The following is a 15125-nucleotide window of genomic DNA, read 5'->3' as shown; positions in this document are numbered from 1 at the left end:
AGGAGGTTTAGATAGTTTGAAAACAAAGCATATTTGTTGTTGTTGTTGTTGTTGTTGTTGTTCAGTGAAGATTTGTGTTTAGTGAAGAGGATTATTTTATTTAAATTTTCGAATATCACAAAAATGAGACTATTTTATGAGACCTAATTTCTTCTTCTCATTTATATTTTATCCTTTTTTTGAGTCACCCAATGAATGGACTGAAACACTCATTGAAATTTATTTGGCAATTAATTATGTATTACTGGGTGACATCTTTTGTGTCAATCTTTGGGTCAGAGACATTTTTGTTATGATGAGCCTCAGTTTTCAAACTGGTCTTGATGGAATATTTACCACAGTAGTGTGAGATAAACTCTCCTGAAGAAGTGGGATCTCCATGTCATAAGGAATTATGTTTAATTTTACCAAAGACCTTGATTTACTAGCTATGATACAACATTATCTGTAATCCTTCTGCTTGCCTTCTTCTTTCTGTTCACCTGTTTCCCACTCACTTGTTGACTAGGATCCACAATAAGGACCTTACCTATGTGGCCCGCAGGCATCTCTACAGCTTGCCTGGTGCTTTGGATCCCAGAACCATTTTGGTTTATGAGACAGAAGCTAAAATGCTATAACTAGAGTTATATCTTATATTCCTAGCACTGGCTATTGCAAGGGCTGTGATTTTGTTAGAATTGTGTTCATCTCATTGAAGACACAAAAGCTCATAAGCTCTCTTCTTAAGAAGTGATAACTATCCTCCCCTTCAGAACTCTTCATTCTTCAATGTCTTGACATCATTGAGTTTGATCCTATAAATAAATTCTGCTTTTCTGTAATGCTACTAGAAAAAGGGTGAAATATTTTTCAAAACCTCTGTAACCTAATTATAATTATTTAGTCAGTTATATTGTACAAGTCCTTACTTTATAGATGACAGGAGAGTCCATGAGAGGCAAAGTGGGTTATCTAAATTACTTCAGTTAGAATAAATTAGGTGCAGGTCACTTGATTTTGAGTTTTTGTTATGATAAATTTATAATATAAAAGAGATAAAAAGAATAGCATAAGCTTTAATGTTTTGCCATAGTTCTTATACACACACACACAAACACACACTTTTTTGGTGAGAAATCATTTTAAAACAGAAATACAGCTGCTACTTGGAAATCAGGACTAATGTTTAATTCTTTCCTTTTAATTACTGATTTTCAGAGTAAGGATTTAATATAGTGACCACCTCCAGTGATCTATGAGTGGTCTTTTTAATTTATAAAATAGGAACAATTAATATGGAACTAACTGCAATGTTCACGTATGAGGATTTAAATTTTAGATTATCCCTGATTTCAACACTGATTCTTAACTAAAGCTTTTATGTATACATTCTACTTGATCTGATTGGCTAAAACTTTTGTTGATCTTACTTTATCATGGTCAAAGTATCATATTTTGCGTATGTGATTTTGTTATCAAACATCTAACTTAAAAATATTAGAAATTGTTACTTCAGGAGCTGCTTTTAGTTATGTTCTTTTGTGTTATCTATAATAAGCATGCATTACCTGGGAAAATCATTTAGCCACTTGGCATCAATTCCCACATCTTAGAAAACAAAGGCAGCTCTGTTGTTTCAATGTACTCCTCAGAGTGATGTCATGAAGGTTAATATTACATTCTCCCAAATAGCTCAGCAAATAATAATAAAAAAATGAACATTAATGAGAACAGGGTTGAAAATGTATTTGAGGCAGAAAGAACAAAGTGCTATTATAAATTATCAGCAGCCTATTTTATTTTGTGATTATTGCTTCCTGAAAGCCTTTGAGACCTTTGAGAAACAAAAATGTAGATGCTAGGAGGAACAAATAAAAGTATAAAACCGATTACAACTTATTTATTTTTTTAATATAATTTTACTTTACCAGAAGAAGGACAGAGAGGTCCAAAAGTAGAAGGGTTAATGCTTTCCCTTAACAACATTGAGATTAATCTGCGAGGCTCCTGCTGATTTTTATTTCTTATAAAATGACAAGAGATAGATACGAGGGTGTTCTGATACCCCATCAGTTGATGTGGAGACAGCAGGAAGGCAGCAGATATCTAACACCTCCTAATTTTGTAAAGCCTAAATTCTGATAAGGGAGGTGATTTTAGAAAGAAGGACCTGATGAATTTATCACAATTTTCTCCTCCAGTTCTTAAAACATGGTTTCTTTGGCTTTTGATACTGGAAGTCCTCTTAGTCCTCTTCCCGTCAAATACTTCCCTGTGCACATGAGCTAACTGAGAGTAAGACACATTATGTGACTTCTCCAGGACCACACAGAAAATTAGTGATAGAACGAGAACCAGAGCCCAAAGCTATGGTTGTATTTAATCAGAAGTATGCTAGCATATGCTACATAATGTTGCATTATATGAATTAATAGGCAACGTGGAAACAAAAATATCTCAGTGGGTCTCTAGAAGGAAGTTGTGGGTAGGCCTAGCCTATAATTTCTGATGGTAAAGCAATTTTTTTTCTAAGAAATTTTTCATTATCCCAAGGTCATAAAAAAATTATTCTAAATTAACTTCTAGAAGTTTTCATATTGTTGGTGTAATTATTTGAAGCTAAAATGTTTCCCCTCTGATTAAAAACTTTTTGAGGACTGAAACATATATTCAGAAATGCATATTCTGAGCATTTAGTGAAGTCACATCAAACTGGAATTTATCATCAACAAATCCCACTATATAATCTTGGGGAAAAAAGAGAGAAAAATGCAATTAATTTAAATAATATTTTTAATCTTCTGTTATTCCAGTCAATGAATTGATTTATGACTGTGTAAATGTGAGACAGACTACATCAAACTGATTTCCTTCAGATCTCTGTTCCCCTGTAATTATCTGGTTGTAAGCATCTCAATATGTGGTATATAAACTTAGTGTTTAAAGATTTGAATTCTATGTCTAACATGGCTTCTGAAGCAAAACAACTGCTTATTTTGTGCTTAGTGTGAGCTTTTTTTTTCTGTTGCTGTATATTGAATAATTGAAAAATATATTCTGAGGTGTTTAAAGATTAACATTCAATTTGAGTTACAAATGGTCAAACCTAGTTATTCTTAAAGATTTTAAGCTCAAATTATGAGGTTTTATCTGTAAGTTCTAGCAGACCTTATAATCTTTAATGTCTTTGAGTAATATAATATTTGATTTTATATGCAAAAGTAGTTAATTGACATACTGAAAAGGAAATAAGATATATTGAATTTTTATCAGAGGAAGTTTAGTATGTTCATAGGAGTTATCTGTTATAAAAAATCCTAAGTATTCAACTAATGCTCAAAGATAAAAAATAGATTTTTAAATGCGTTCAATTTTATATTTTAAGTATCTCAATAATATATATAATCTTGGAAGCATGTCAATTTTGCATAAAAAGTCTAAATTATTTACTCAGTTACACATCTTAAGTCAGAATAAAAGAACTAATATTAGTTAAATAGGTCAAATTCCCTAACATATTAATTACAAAGAATACCAACACGCATCAGTTCCTTTAACACAAAGAAATGATCTGTAATTTTTGATTATCTTAAATATTTCTATGCCTACATATTCCTGGATTTAGGAGATACTAACCCACTCAGAAAGCATTATCTTATAAGCTAACAGCAATTGCTTATTAGTCAGAGGTTTTGACTGGGACAATGGATAGATTCTTACTTGCAACCATCATGCAACATACCTTTATTTATTTTCTTTACAAGGACATGATAAATTAGGGAAGAGTTTGGTCCCATTGTTGTTATAGCCCACATAAGTCATCCAGCCCATATAACCCACATTTCTAACATTCTCTAGATTCATGTTACCCATTATCCAATTTTTTTTCTCTGCAACTCCAATGATAGTTTTAACATTTGATTACATTTGGTCTTTATTGACTCTTTAAGATATATGAATAAATTTTTCCAGCTTTAAATATTTCTGATTTTTTTTTTAATATTTCTGATTTTTACAGAATCTTGTACTTTCTCATATTATTTTGGTCTGGTATGACAATAGAATTCTTATGGACATGAAATGATATCAGAGCAGTTGAGGTCTCTGTATTACAAGAGTCTAAAGGGATATAACAACCCAAATACAATACATAAACCTTTGCATTTAGTTATATTATCTCTTTAGTCTCTTTTTTCTGGATCTTGGATTGGAGAAAAACAGCTGTAAAATATATTTCCAGTGAATTGGGGAATTCCAAATATAGAATTCATATCAGATGCTCTTATGAATTAACTGTAATTTTATTCAGCTTAGTAATGGTATTGTGGTTATGTGAAAAAGGTCTTTTTCATATATGTGTTGAAATATTAAGAATCAAAATGTCTAAAATTTAATATCAAACGATACAGTAATCACCATCACCACAACAATAAATGGATAGACTGCTAAAAAAATAAACCAAAAATATGAGAAAAATAATATCTGATTGGAATCAAGATTTAATTAGAATCTCAAGGCTGTGTTAGATTTGGTGGTGTCCTCAGTTTCTGAGATTATGAGGCTGATTACACAGATCTCATTTCCAAACATAGTAATCCATTCAGTTTTGAGAAGCAAAACTAGCCATGAAGAGCTTAAGGATAACGTGTTTCTCTACACAGGGTTTTGTATGCAGAATTAGTTTGCATCTTAGATACATCCAAATGAATTTTTTGTCACTTCTTTTCAAGTGAACTTAAATTACAGAAGAGACCATTATTGCCTATGGCATGAAACATTGAATCTTGCCATTTAGAGATAACTGGTTTAAAATTTAGTCACTGCTGGTTTAAGACTTAGTTACTTTGGGGTTAACTATTCATAGTCAAAATTCTTCTGTCTGTACATATGATATTTAGATAAGACCTGTGATAACCAATAGAGGCTTGCTTTTGCAACTTAAAACAAGATTGAAATACTGCCTTTTACTAGTGCTCCATCTTTCATGATACGTAAGATTTGGTTGCATTGCATTTGGACTAATCCACTGATATCTTGGTCCCTTCTCCACCCTGCTGCCATGACAGTAAATACTTCTTCCAAATTTTTATCATCTCAATATACAAAGCCACCATTTACTTGGTTGACCAAGACACACACTTGAGAGTTCTCGATTTCTCTCACTCACGCTGCACCTAGAATTCAACATTGAGTCCTATTATTTCCTGTTCAAATTAATATCTTAAATTTATTTACTTTACTCCTGGCATTACATTCCTTGCCCTCAACTCAAAGGCCTTCAATGGCTTCCCATTCCATCTAGGTAAGATGGTTTACCATGGTCTGTCTCCTGGCCTTACCTTTATACTTACCTCCTGGCCCTTTCCTCCTTGCTCAGAATCATGGAACTTCTTTCAAATTCCACCAAATAGGGGCGCCTGGGTGGTTCAGTCACTTAAGCATATCCCATCAGCTTAAGTCATGATCTCAGGGTCCTGAGATTTAGCCCTACGTTAGGCTTCCTGCTCAGTGGGGAGTCTGCTTCTCCCTCACCCCCTGCCTTGATCCCCCAGTTTGTGCTCTCTTGTTCACTCTCACTCTCTCTCTTAAGTAAATAAATTAAATCTTTTTAAAAACCCTCAGATTCCCAAAATATTAACTGTTTTAACGTTTTAGAACCTGTGGTTACTCAATGAGCTCTACCTGGAGTGCTGCTCTTTACAGACTTCACTTAAGTCAAATCATTCCTTCAGTTCTTACCAACTATGGCACATTGCAGGAAGTCTTTACTTGGCACCCCCTATCTAAATTAGGTTCTGGGATCCCTGGGTGGCGCAGCGGTTTGGCGCCTGCCTTTGGCCCAGGGCGCGATCCTGGAGACCCGGGATCGAATCCCACGTCGGGCTCCCGGTGCATGGAGCCTGCTTCTCCCTCTGCCTGTGTCTCTGCCTCTCTCTCTCTCTGTCACTATCGTAAATAAATAAAAATTAAAAAAAAAATAGGTTCTATGGTTTTGCTTTCTTGAGGCATCCTTTTCTTTCATAGCACTTACCAAATATATTTTTTGTGTATGCAATTATTACATTACTATTTCCTTTTCTAGTCCAGTCTATAAACTCTGAGGGTAAGGGCCATGCTTGTTTTGGTCACCACTGGATTCCCAATATCCTGAGTCTGAAACATAGAAACTACTCAATAAAAATTTGTGAAATGAGGGACACCTGAGTGACTCACTGGTTGAGCATCTTGACCCCTCAGCTCAAGGCATGATCCAGGGGTCCTGGGATCCAGTCTCACATTAGGCTCCCTGCTTGGAGCCTGCTTCTCCCTCTGCCTATGTTTCTGCCTCTCTCTCTGTGTCTCTCATGAATAAATAAATAAAATCTTAAAAAAAATAAAAATGTTTGGAATGAATAAATAAAAAAATGAATTAAGAGGAATTTGAAATAGTGGGGGTGCTCTTATTCTTATTCTCTTATTCTTGGCAAGAGTTGACCAGTATATGTAGTTATCTTGCCATTATCATTACTGGTACCCATGCAAATACTTTTGATTTTTTAGACGTGTGTTGATATTCAGCCAAAATATGTCAGTATGGTGTTTCTTCTGATTGGCTGGTTCTTATGTTGTGTCCTTTCATAAATATTTTGTATATTATCTCCATTAAGAAAGAAACATTTTCATTTGGAAATAATCATACTCATTGCCAATTGTTTAGTTAATTACAGGGAAATGGGCATTTAAAATAAATAAATTATCATTTTACTATTAATTTGTTATCACTGTACTTCATGAAAAGTGAGAGGAAGTTTATATACTAACATGTCTTCAAAGCTGCTTCAGGAGAATAAAATGTACACATATCTTGAAAATGAAACTGGTGCATTATTTAAAAAAGGCTTTTAGAGTGACTTAGTTCAATCTGTCAGCACCCCCAAAACTAAGATGTTAGAATAAATGTTTAAGCTAAACACTGTAGATCATTTAAATTCTATGGATTACTCAAGAAAACCCTCAACAGAAAGACAAATGAGAAAGGCGGGCAAAGGGAAATGAATGAATACTCTGTGTCAGAGAAAATTGGAGTGGGTTTTTCTCTTAGGAACAGCCTTGAGCATTCATATTTTCTCATGGTATGTATCAGCATCTTTAGTCATAAAATTTCTGGGTATCTTCTTGATGGCTAAACATATTTCCTTCTTGGAGGCATTATTCTGAAACTACATGGTACATTTTATTCTTTGTTTAGCAAGACAAGGACACTCTTTGTTAAAGAATGTATATGTACATCATAATGGATATTTCTGATGGAAGTTTTATTTTTTTACCTTTTATTATCTATGTTGCCTTTAATGTCCAAGTGGAACATGGAAATAAAGAGTACAGAGTTTCAGTCTAGACATCCCATCAGAAAATCTGTTTCTTGTTAGACAGTCATGGTTTCCAGCACTTTAAAACTGATGGCTGTGGAAGGTGAACTAATATGTCCTTTTGCTAGAAGCAAGACTGTGTAACACTTTTTAGACTTCACTGAGCAGGACAGTTGCCTACCTGCGCAAATTCAGTGCCTTTTTGCGGCAGCTCTTACCTGGGTCTTGTTGGTTGCTTCAAAGGGCTTTATTCCTTTAACTTAAACACTGATCTCTGCTAAAACACACATATTTCTTCTCCTTCACTTTCCTGGGAACTCTTTAGACTATTTCCAGTCATTTAAAGTATAATGAACTGTTTCTGATCTTTTCTGAGGGGCAGGTGATACAGAAGCACCAGGAATGAGGTTATGCCCCCTGTAGAAGCCAGGAAGCCTGTGCAAAGCAGCTGGCCAATAAATTTGGAGGAGGGCTGACAATGAGAGAATTCGGGCAATCACTCATGCCAAAGACCCATTTCGTATTTTTTAAGTCTGTAGGATGAAACCATCAGCCTTACTTCAGCGAAAAAATGCCTAAGTCTTAGCATGACAAACATTTGAAAAGATGGTTTTTGAATTTTCCATTTTTCTTCTCAACTAGAACAGTATCATACAGATGGTCTACATGAATGCAATAAAATTAAGGAAATACAAAACTGACAAATGGTTGAACCCATTTGTTTCTGTAAAAGTTACTTCTTGAGAGTAGATAAAAGCACTTTGAATACGTTCACTTTTTCTCAGGTCACAGGGGTGCTATTTAATAAATTACTTTTCTCAGGCACTAAGGGCCACTTTTATTCATTTGAAAAGGTTAATGTGCTTGTTCTAAATGTCCATGTTTTTCCCAGAGAATAATTTATGCACTAAAAGTCTGTTTTACTTGGGAAATGCCTAAACAGTGTACAAAAAAGTGAAGTACAAGTTAAAAAGAGTTAGACCTGGCAGTTCATAACTAAAGTAGTTTTTTCATTTATACATGTTGTTGATATATCCCTGACAACCCCATTTAAAATTTCAATACTCCCATCCTTCTACCCCAGGACTTCCTATCATTCTTTTTGCTCTATTTTTCTCCATAGTCCTTATCACAAATACACTCTGTATTTTACTTATGCACATTGTTTTCTTCTGACTTCCCTTAGTAGAATGTAAGTTCTAGGCAGACAAGAAATTTTCTGCAGTCTTCCTCTCTGGATAGTACCAGGCATATGTAAACATTGAGTAATATTTAATAAATGAATGCAGAAATAGATCTATCTTGATCAAATTTACTAAGTAATTGCCATTTTTCCTTCGGAGTAGCATAGGATTGCTTTCTAGAAGGAAATACCATGTGATTGTTATCTGTTTAACCTTGGGCAAGTTACTTAACATTTCTGTGCCATAGTTTTTTATCCCCAGAATAAGACAAAAAAATTACCTATCTCAGGATTAGATAATATATATAAAGTGCTTGAAAAAACATTGTGGCATATAATCAGTCCTTAAAACTCACTGTATTATCATTAAGTCAATCCGTGAAAAAAATAATATCCTAAAGGCATTCATTGCCTAGGTGAAATAGTCATGGCAATTATGTAGATATTAAAGGTATTTTTTGCCTCAATCATCAGAACTGTTTAGTTCAAGCCATTATGTTATGCATGTTATTAATATAATTTACTTTCTGAAAATTATCAGAGCATTAATTTTATTTATTTGACAAACCAGTAAAATCAGACAGAACAGTGTAATAATTCCAAGGGTAAAGCTTGGTTTTGAATTCTACTCTGTCATTTACTAGATCTGTGACCCTGAGCAAGTCAATGAAAAACCTTAGGCTCCAGTTTCTACATTTGTAACATGGGTTAAAAAAAAAAAAATTTGTGTTAGTAGTTCAATATTAAATACAGCACAGTTCCTGGCACATGGCAGATCTCAATGAAAAGAAGGTCAAAAAATGATAATTGAATATGCAAAATTAGAGAACAGTGTTTATGACAGAGCTTATAAACACTGTTATAAACATTAGAAAATTGAATGAGAACTGAAAATGAAATTACATTTTTCTGACTCATGGTCAATCTTAAGCAAATAAATCAGAATTTCTATTTTGGAAGAAGATACCATTCTAAAAAGAAAAATTAATAGAGAAATATGGATATATTTGACAGCAAATCACTCAGCCCATGATTTCCTTTGTATTGTTATGTATACAACACAGAGCCTATTAATACCAGCTTAAAAGATACGAGTGTCTCTTTTTTAAAATTAACACCTCTAAATTTCTTAAAATTCAGTGTTGTTCGTGTAATTCTCCTCTCCCTCTTTTATCCCCACAATTTAAATTTATGAAGATACTAAGCTAAGAAGCAGGTACAAAAACCTTGTGCACACTTATCTTCAAGGTTTGTGTTATCTAAGAACTTAGTATTAATGTTTTGGATTATTGGCTGTGTTAGGCAGTCCTGCACACCGTTGTCATCACCAATGTTGGGGCATTGGTTGCTGCATTTAGTTATGGTGGAGAAGATGGGAAATGCCTTTGCTCAAGCAGTTTGTTGGAGCCATGATGGGACAGCAAGCACCATATGTCACATCAGAGTGGATGATAGGAATCAGGTTCTACTTTGTGATGTGAAGCTCAACTAAGCTTTTTTAGGCAGAGGACTGGGGTACAGAATTATACTTGCCATACCATAGAATTATACTTGTCTAGGAGCCAGGGAGCCTGAGCAAACAGGACCTTATGCTTTAATGAATGCAAAGATACTATTTGAGTACTCAAAGTTACTATTTGAATGTATCTCAAAATAGTCCCAAATATCAGGTAATACCATTTCAGGAAAGAACTTTAGGAACTGTGGCAAGACAGCATTACTAAGCTTGCTTCTGTGAGTTGGTGATGTCCAGGGTTACTGTGTGCAGAGGAAATGATGAGATGGGATTGAGGGTGGGAAGGTTACAAGTTAATAGTACATCATTTTGTTTTAATGTGCAGTTGGACTATAGTCTCTCAATGATAAGTCTCTCTTGATAAGTCTTTTAGGGATCAAAATGTGGATACCTAAACAGGAGATGTAGATGTCCTTTAAAAATCTCCGGCTTAATGTACCTTAATATTAACACACAGATCAGTACAAATGCCATTATAAATAGAATAATGTCATTCAACTAATCAGAGCTTCCAGTAGCTCATGGAACATCTTTATGTTGAGCAATCTAGCTCTGGAGCATGTGGCTTAGCCAAAGCACAAGCCCTGTCACTGTCTTTATTGGATCTACCTGTTAAAGTACAACTTTCACATCAATATGTGGTGACCCTGAAACTGATATTTCAGTGTCTTCTGTATGTCCAGACTATGCTATGGTTTTTATGCACCTATAGTTTATAGTATTGTGACCATCATCTTGATTTTCAAATAACAAATCTAGAGAATTATTAGGGAAGGGTTGAGTCCATATATGCCAATATGATCAAAAATTATTTCATCAAAAATATTTATTAGGAGTTTTAATCTTCACAACAGTACTGTGAGTCTTATTTAAACTGTAGGGGAGAGAGGCTACCTCTTTTGGAGAACCTCAAATCTGATCTAAAAGTCGTAAAGCTTAAAATTTAAAAAATAGATAATAAAATTTTAAAAAGTTGTAAAGCTAAGACTTTGCCACCTCTATTGGTAGGCTGTTTCAAATAGCATGAATTTGTCATCCATTTTTGCTAAACATGGATGTGTCCCATTTAGTCTATAGTAATAATTCTCACAGTTTTCCCAATTAGGGCCTTTTCTCTATTTTTAAAAAATAATTTTCTCCCTCATAATGCCCATATTATAAAATACATCTTTTAATCAGATTGCATCAACTATATAAGAATTTGTTTATCCATTTCAGATGAAAAGATCTATTAAAGATCTATTAATTCATAGGGTACCTGGGTAGCTCGGTTGGTTAAGGGCTGGACTCTTCAGCTCAGGTCATGATCTCAGGGTGATAAAATAAACCCTGTGTTGGGCTCCATGTTGGGGTGAAGCTTGCTTAAGATTCTTTCTCCCTCTCCTTTTGCCCCTCTCCCTGCTCATGCTTTCTCTCTCTCTCAAAAAATCTAATAATTAATAAATTTAAAGAAAAGCAACTGATGGTAAATAGCAACCAAAATAATTTATTTAATAATAGATGATAGGTAGTGTGTGCAGTAAACATTACCAGAAAGACCTGGAGTTGAATTCTGGTTTCTCCACTTATTTTCTATGCTACTTAAACTTCCTGAGACTTATTTGTCCCTCTCTGCACATGGAGTAATAATTCCAGTCTCATCCAATTATTTTAAGACATATGAATGAGAAATAATAGCAAATGATCTGGCTCACAGTGCCTTCTTTGTAAATAGTGTCCACTCGGTAAGTGTTATTTTTCTTCTGTGAAAGAATATAAAAGCTAGAAAGTGTTTCAGAATAAAAATCATTCATTGATGAAAATTCCTGACTCCCTGAATCCCAAGAGATGGAAGATTTTTCTAGATTAGAAGACAACAATGTGAGTCTCCAATGCCTTGTGGGAATCATGGGGACCCATCCTGAGAAGGGCATGGCAGGGCATATCTAAGTTTGTGCGGGATAGGATGTACTGCTCAGAAACAAGTTGCTCTCTTTCCTACCAATATTTCCAAGACTCCAAAAGAGCAAGGCTTTCTTAACACTTAATACTTCTTTGAAATGTCTTGAGGAGCTAGACAATGATGGTATTTATAGATGGGGCCAAGAGAGCCCAGGGTCTGGGTCAGCCATTTGTGTGAACTTTTAGTTGACCCAATGTCTTAGGGAATTAGAAGTAACCAGACATATGGCTGTTCTCCTAAAAGTCATGAGGTTGGTGCCTGAGTAGTATGCTATAATGCTGAAGGAAGGAAGCTCCTGTTGAATTAATATTTTTCAATCTATTTTTAAGAGTAAACTCATGCCTTCCTTTCCCACATCCTTACCAAAGTGACTTTGTTCACCATAAACTTGTTATACTAAAATGATGGTTCAAAAAAGCAAGATGTATTTCCTTCCTTTTGCTAAAGACTTGATTAATCATCTAAGGGCAGATCTTTAAGGGCAGCTAAAATATCACCCCCCAAACCCCAAGCTTTTAAAATGCACTAAATTATTTGAGCAAACCATTTACAGTTTTATTTTCTTTTTGCTTTTTGCACACAGACCAAAACCACCAACCCAAAAGATTTTTTTCAGTGCACAAACTGCCCTGAGCCTCAGTTGGGTGCTCTGGAAGATCTGGCCAAAAATGGGGCATCCAGGAGAAAAAAATATTAAGCACCAGACTGACTGGTGTTTAATTATCAAAGTCAGTTCATATTTATTTGTTCAACACATGATGACAACATAAAAAATCGTTTTCCGTTACTTTCGCCTAAGAATGCACGGTGTTCATTTATCTGTATCAGTCCTATTTTACCCACCAATGAAGAGTCATTGGTGGAATCATGATGTAAGTCCACACATAGTATTTTTCTATTCTTCCTTTTGCTTTATCCCTGTGTTTCCTGAAAACAACAACAACAAAATATATACAAACTACTGATTTTGAGAAGTAGCACTAGTCTGGAATTTATTTGATAAGGGAAAATTTTTCCTGACATTATTAAGCCATGTAGACTATGGAAAATTCTTTGAGAATCAAGTATCAAGTGTTAAATCCCTCTTAATATACAGATATTGGTATTTTAAAGTATAGAGTTGTCTCTACATTGGTCAGTTTGTCTAGCTATGCTGTTCTAATATGGTAAATATTTGGTTTGAGTTCTTCTTATTTATAATACACTTTCTTTGCAAATTTTATGACTTTCATTTAGTTCTTCCACTACAAAAGTCTGGATTTGTCACCCTTACCAAACTGATGCCAAAGAATGGAAATAATTTTCAAATATCATAACTGAAACTTCTGTCTTGTTGCTGATAATTATTTCTCATAATCCTTAGGCTTTAAATGAGCTTTGCCTGCATGGATGCAGCCTGCCAGCCCACCCAACAGTGAGTTCAGATCAGCCTCAGTCTTTCCAGCAAGAAAGAGTGAAGGCTGGTGATGTACACATGATAAGAACTCTTTTCTAGGTTTTGCAATGGAACGAATATGGTTGCTGTTGCTTCTAACAATTGGAGTGCTTCTGGGGTCTGCTCAGTTTAATGGCTACAACTGTGATGCCAACCTCCACAGTAGATTTCCTGGTAAGTCTGAACCTAGTCTTTTCTCTAATTGTATCTGGAAAGAGTGATTGTGTTTGAATAGTAAGGCACTTGAATACATATGGAAAATGGAGGGAGGGGATATCCATCTACATTAAGTGGATATTAACAAATGGCAAATGACAAAAGACATTTTTCTGGAGTTGTAATTTATATCCACATTAGCATACAAAGTGTTCATCATAGTTAATATTATTATAATGGCTGCTCACAAATGTGAAAAATATTGGCTATTGGGTGATAGAATTGGTAGAGGCTAATTTCATCAAAATTTGCCTAATTGATGCCCTTTTCTTCCTCATAAGTTAATTCGGACTTTCAAAACTGCCCTATATGCTAATAGATTTACTTAGGAATAATACTTGAGAAAATAATTGTGAAATATTGTGTATACTCAAAAATATTATTTCAATGGCATGTCGGTCATTACAAAAGTACACAGGTCAACTTGAGAATGTATGGCATGGCAACCATCAATATTGTGACAGGAGTTTTTCACCACATTGATGGGCATGTCCTACAGGTTCCTAAAATATGCACTCAATGAGAAGTAATTCAATGTTTCATTTAAGTATTCATCATTTTATATCAGCTAAAGTTATAGAATCACAGTTAAACATTTACAAAATAAAGATTAGACAATCTGAAACCACTTTTCCAAGTTTGTCATGCAAATTGATATACTTTGTCATGTTTTACATTTTCAAACCTGCCGGTACTCCTTTGTTCAGAGCATACCAGAGCAACAACACACTTGTACAGAGTATTCCGTAGGTAATTATGGTGTTGATGTGGGATTTCTAATTCACCTGAAGAGAGGTAATCTGGATTGCTCCAGAATAAAGATCCAAGTATTCAGGAGCCCAACCTAGCACACAAGTGCTTGGCAGGTTAAGTATGACCTGGAGGTCAGGATGGGGAAATGTCTAAAGGTAAGTCGAGCCAGGTGTTCTAAGGCAGGGTTGTTAATGATTTTGATACCACAAAGGAGGGTTAAGAATTTTTTTTTGTTATGGAAAATTCAAATATATCTAAAAAGTAGAGACTAGTAAAACAAGCATTTGTACTGATCATCCAGCTTCATCAGTTTTCAGCACATACATTTTGCTTCATCTCTCTCTTCTTATCATCACCCCCCTCTCTGGAATAATTTAAAGTAAATTCATTATTCATGCTTCAGAATGTGTATCTGATGGAAAAGTACTTAAAATATTTACACTTCATGTATATATCTAATAAACTTAATGGTAATTCTTTAATACATCATCTAATACTCAGCCAAGTTGCCTCTAAAACATCCACATGATGCATTTGTTAGACTGACATGTGTCAGTCTATTTTAATTTATAACAGTTTATCTCTGTCCCTTGCTTTTCTAAAATACTCCTCATATTTTTAAGTAATATGGTCATTTGTTTTGTGGAATTCTACCTTTGAATCTGGCTGATGCAGCTCTGATGTGTCCTTTAACATGTTCCTCTTTTCCTGTATACTCTGTAAACTAATTAGGGTAAGAGGCTTGAGTA

At 34.5% G+C, this 15125-nt stretch overlaps 1 protein-coding gene across 15 annotated transcripts in view; it reads left to right on the top strand.

The window, feature by feature from the left end:
• The window catches only part of ZPLD1 (zona pellucida like domain containing 1), an 80568-nt gene that overhangs the window by 22816 nt on the left and 42627 nt on the right, over nucleotides 1-15125 (top strand). For 10 of the 15 annotated variants that reach the window (XR_012024138.1, XM_072811596.1, XM_072811595.1 and 7 more), the window contains 2 exons: nucleotides 13336-13386; nucleotides 13468-13581. The exons of 1 other annotated variant lie outside the window; for it this stretch is intronic. Coding sequence is in view for 13 of the 14 variants with exons in the window: in XM_072811596.1 (XP_072667697.1) it covers nucleotides 13362-13386; nucleotides 13468-13581 (139 nt within the window). In the remaining variant the exon portion in view is untranslated. The remainder of the gene's footprint in view (nucleotides 1-13335; nucleotides 13387-13467; nucleotides 13582-15125) is intronic. 4 more of the 15 variants (XM_072811607.1, XM_072811606.1, XM_072811605.1 and 1 more) reach the window with 1 other exon arrangement.

This window comes from Canis lupus, chromosome 35, assembly GCF_048164855.1.
Source record: "Canis lupus baileyi chromosome 35, mCanLup2.hap1, whole genome shotgun sequence".
NCBI lineage: Eukaryota > Metazoa > Chordata > Mammalia > Carnivora > Canidae > Canis > Canis lupus.
Note: the sequence above shows the minus strand (reverse complement) of the source record. Positions and strands in the feature narration are given on the sequence as shown.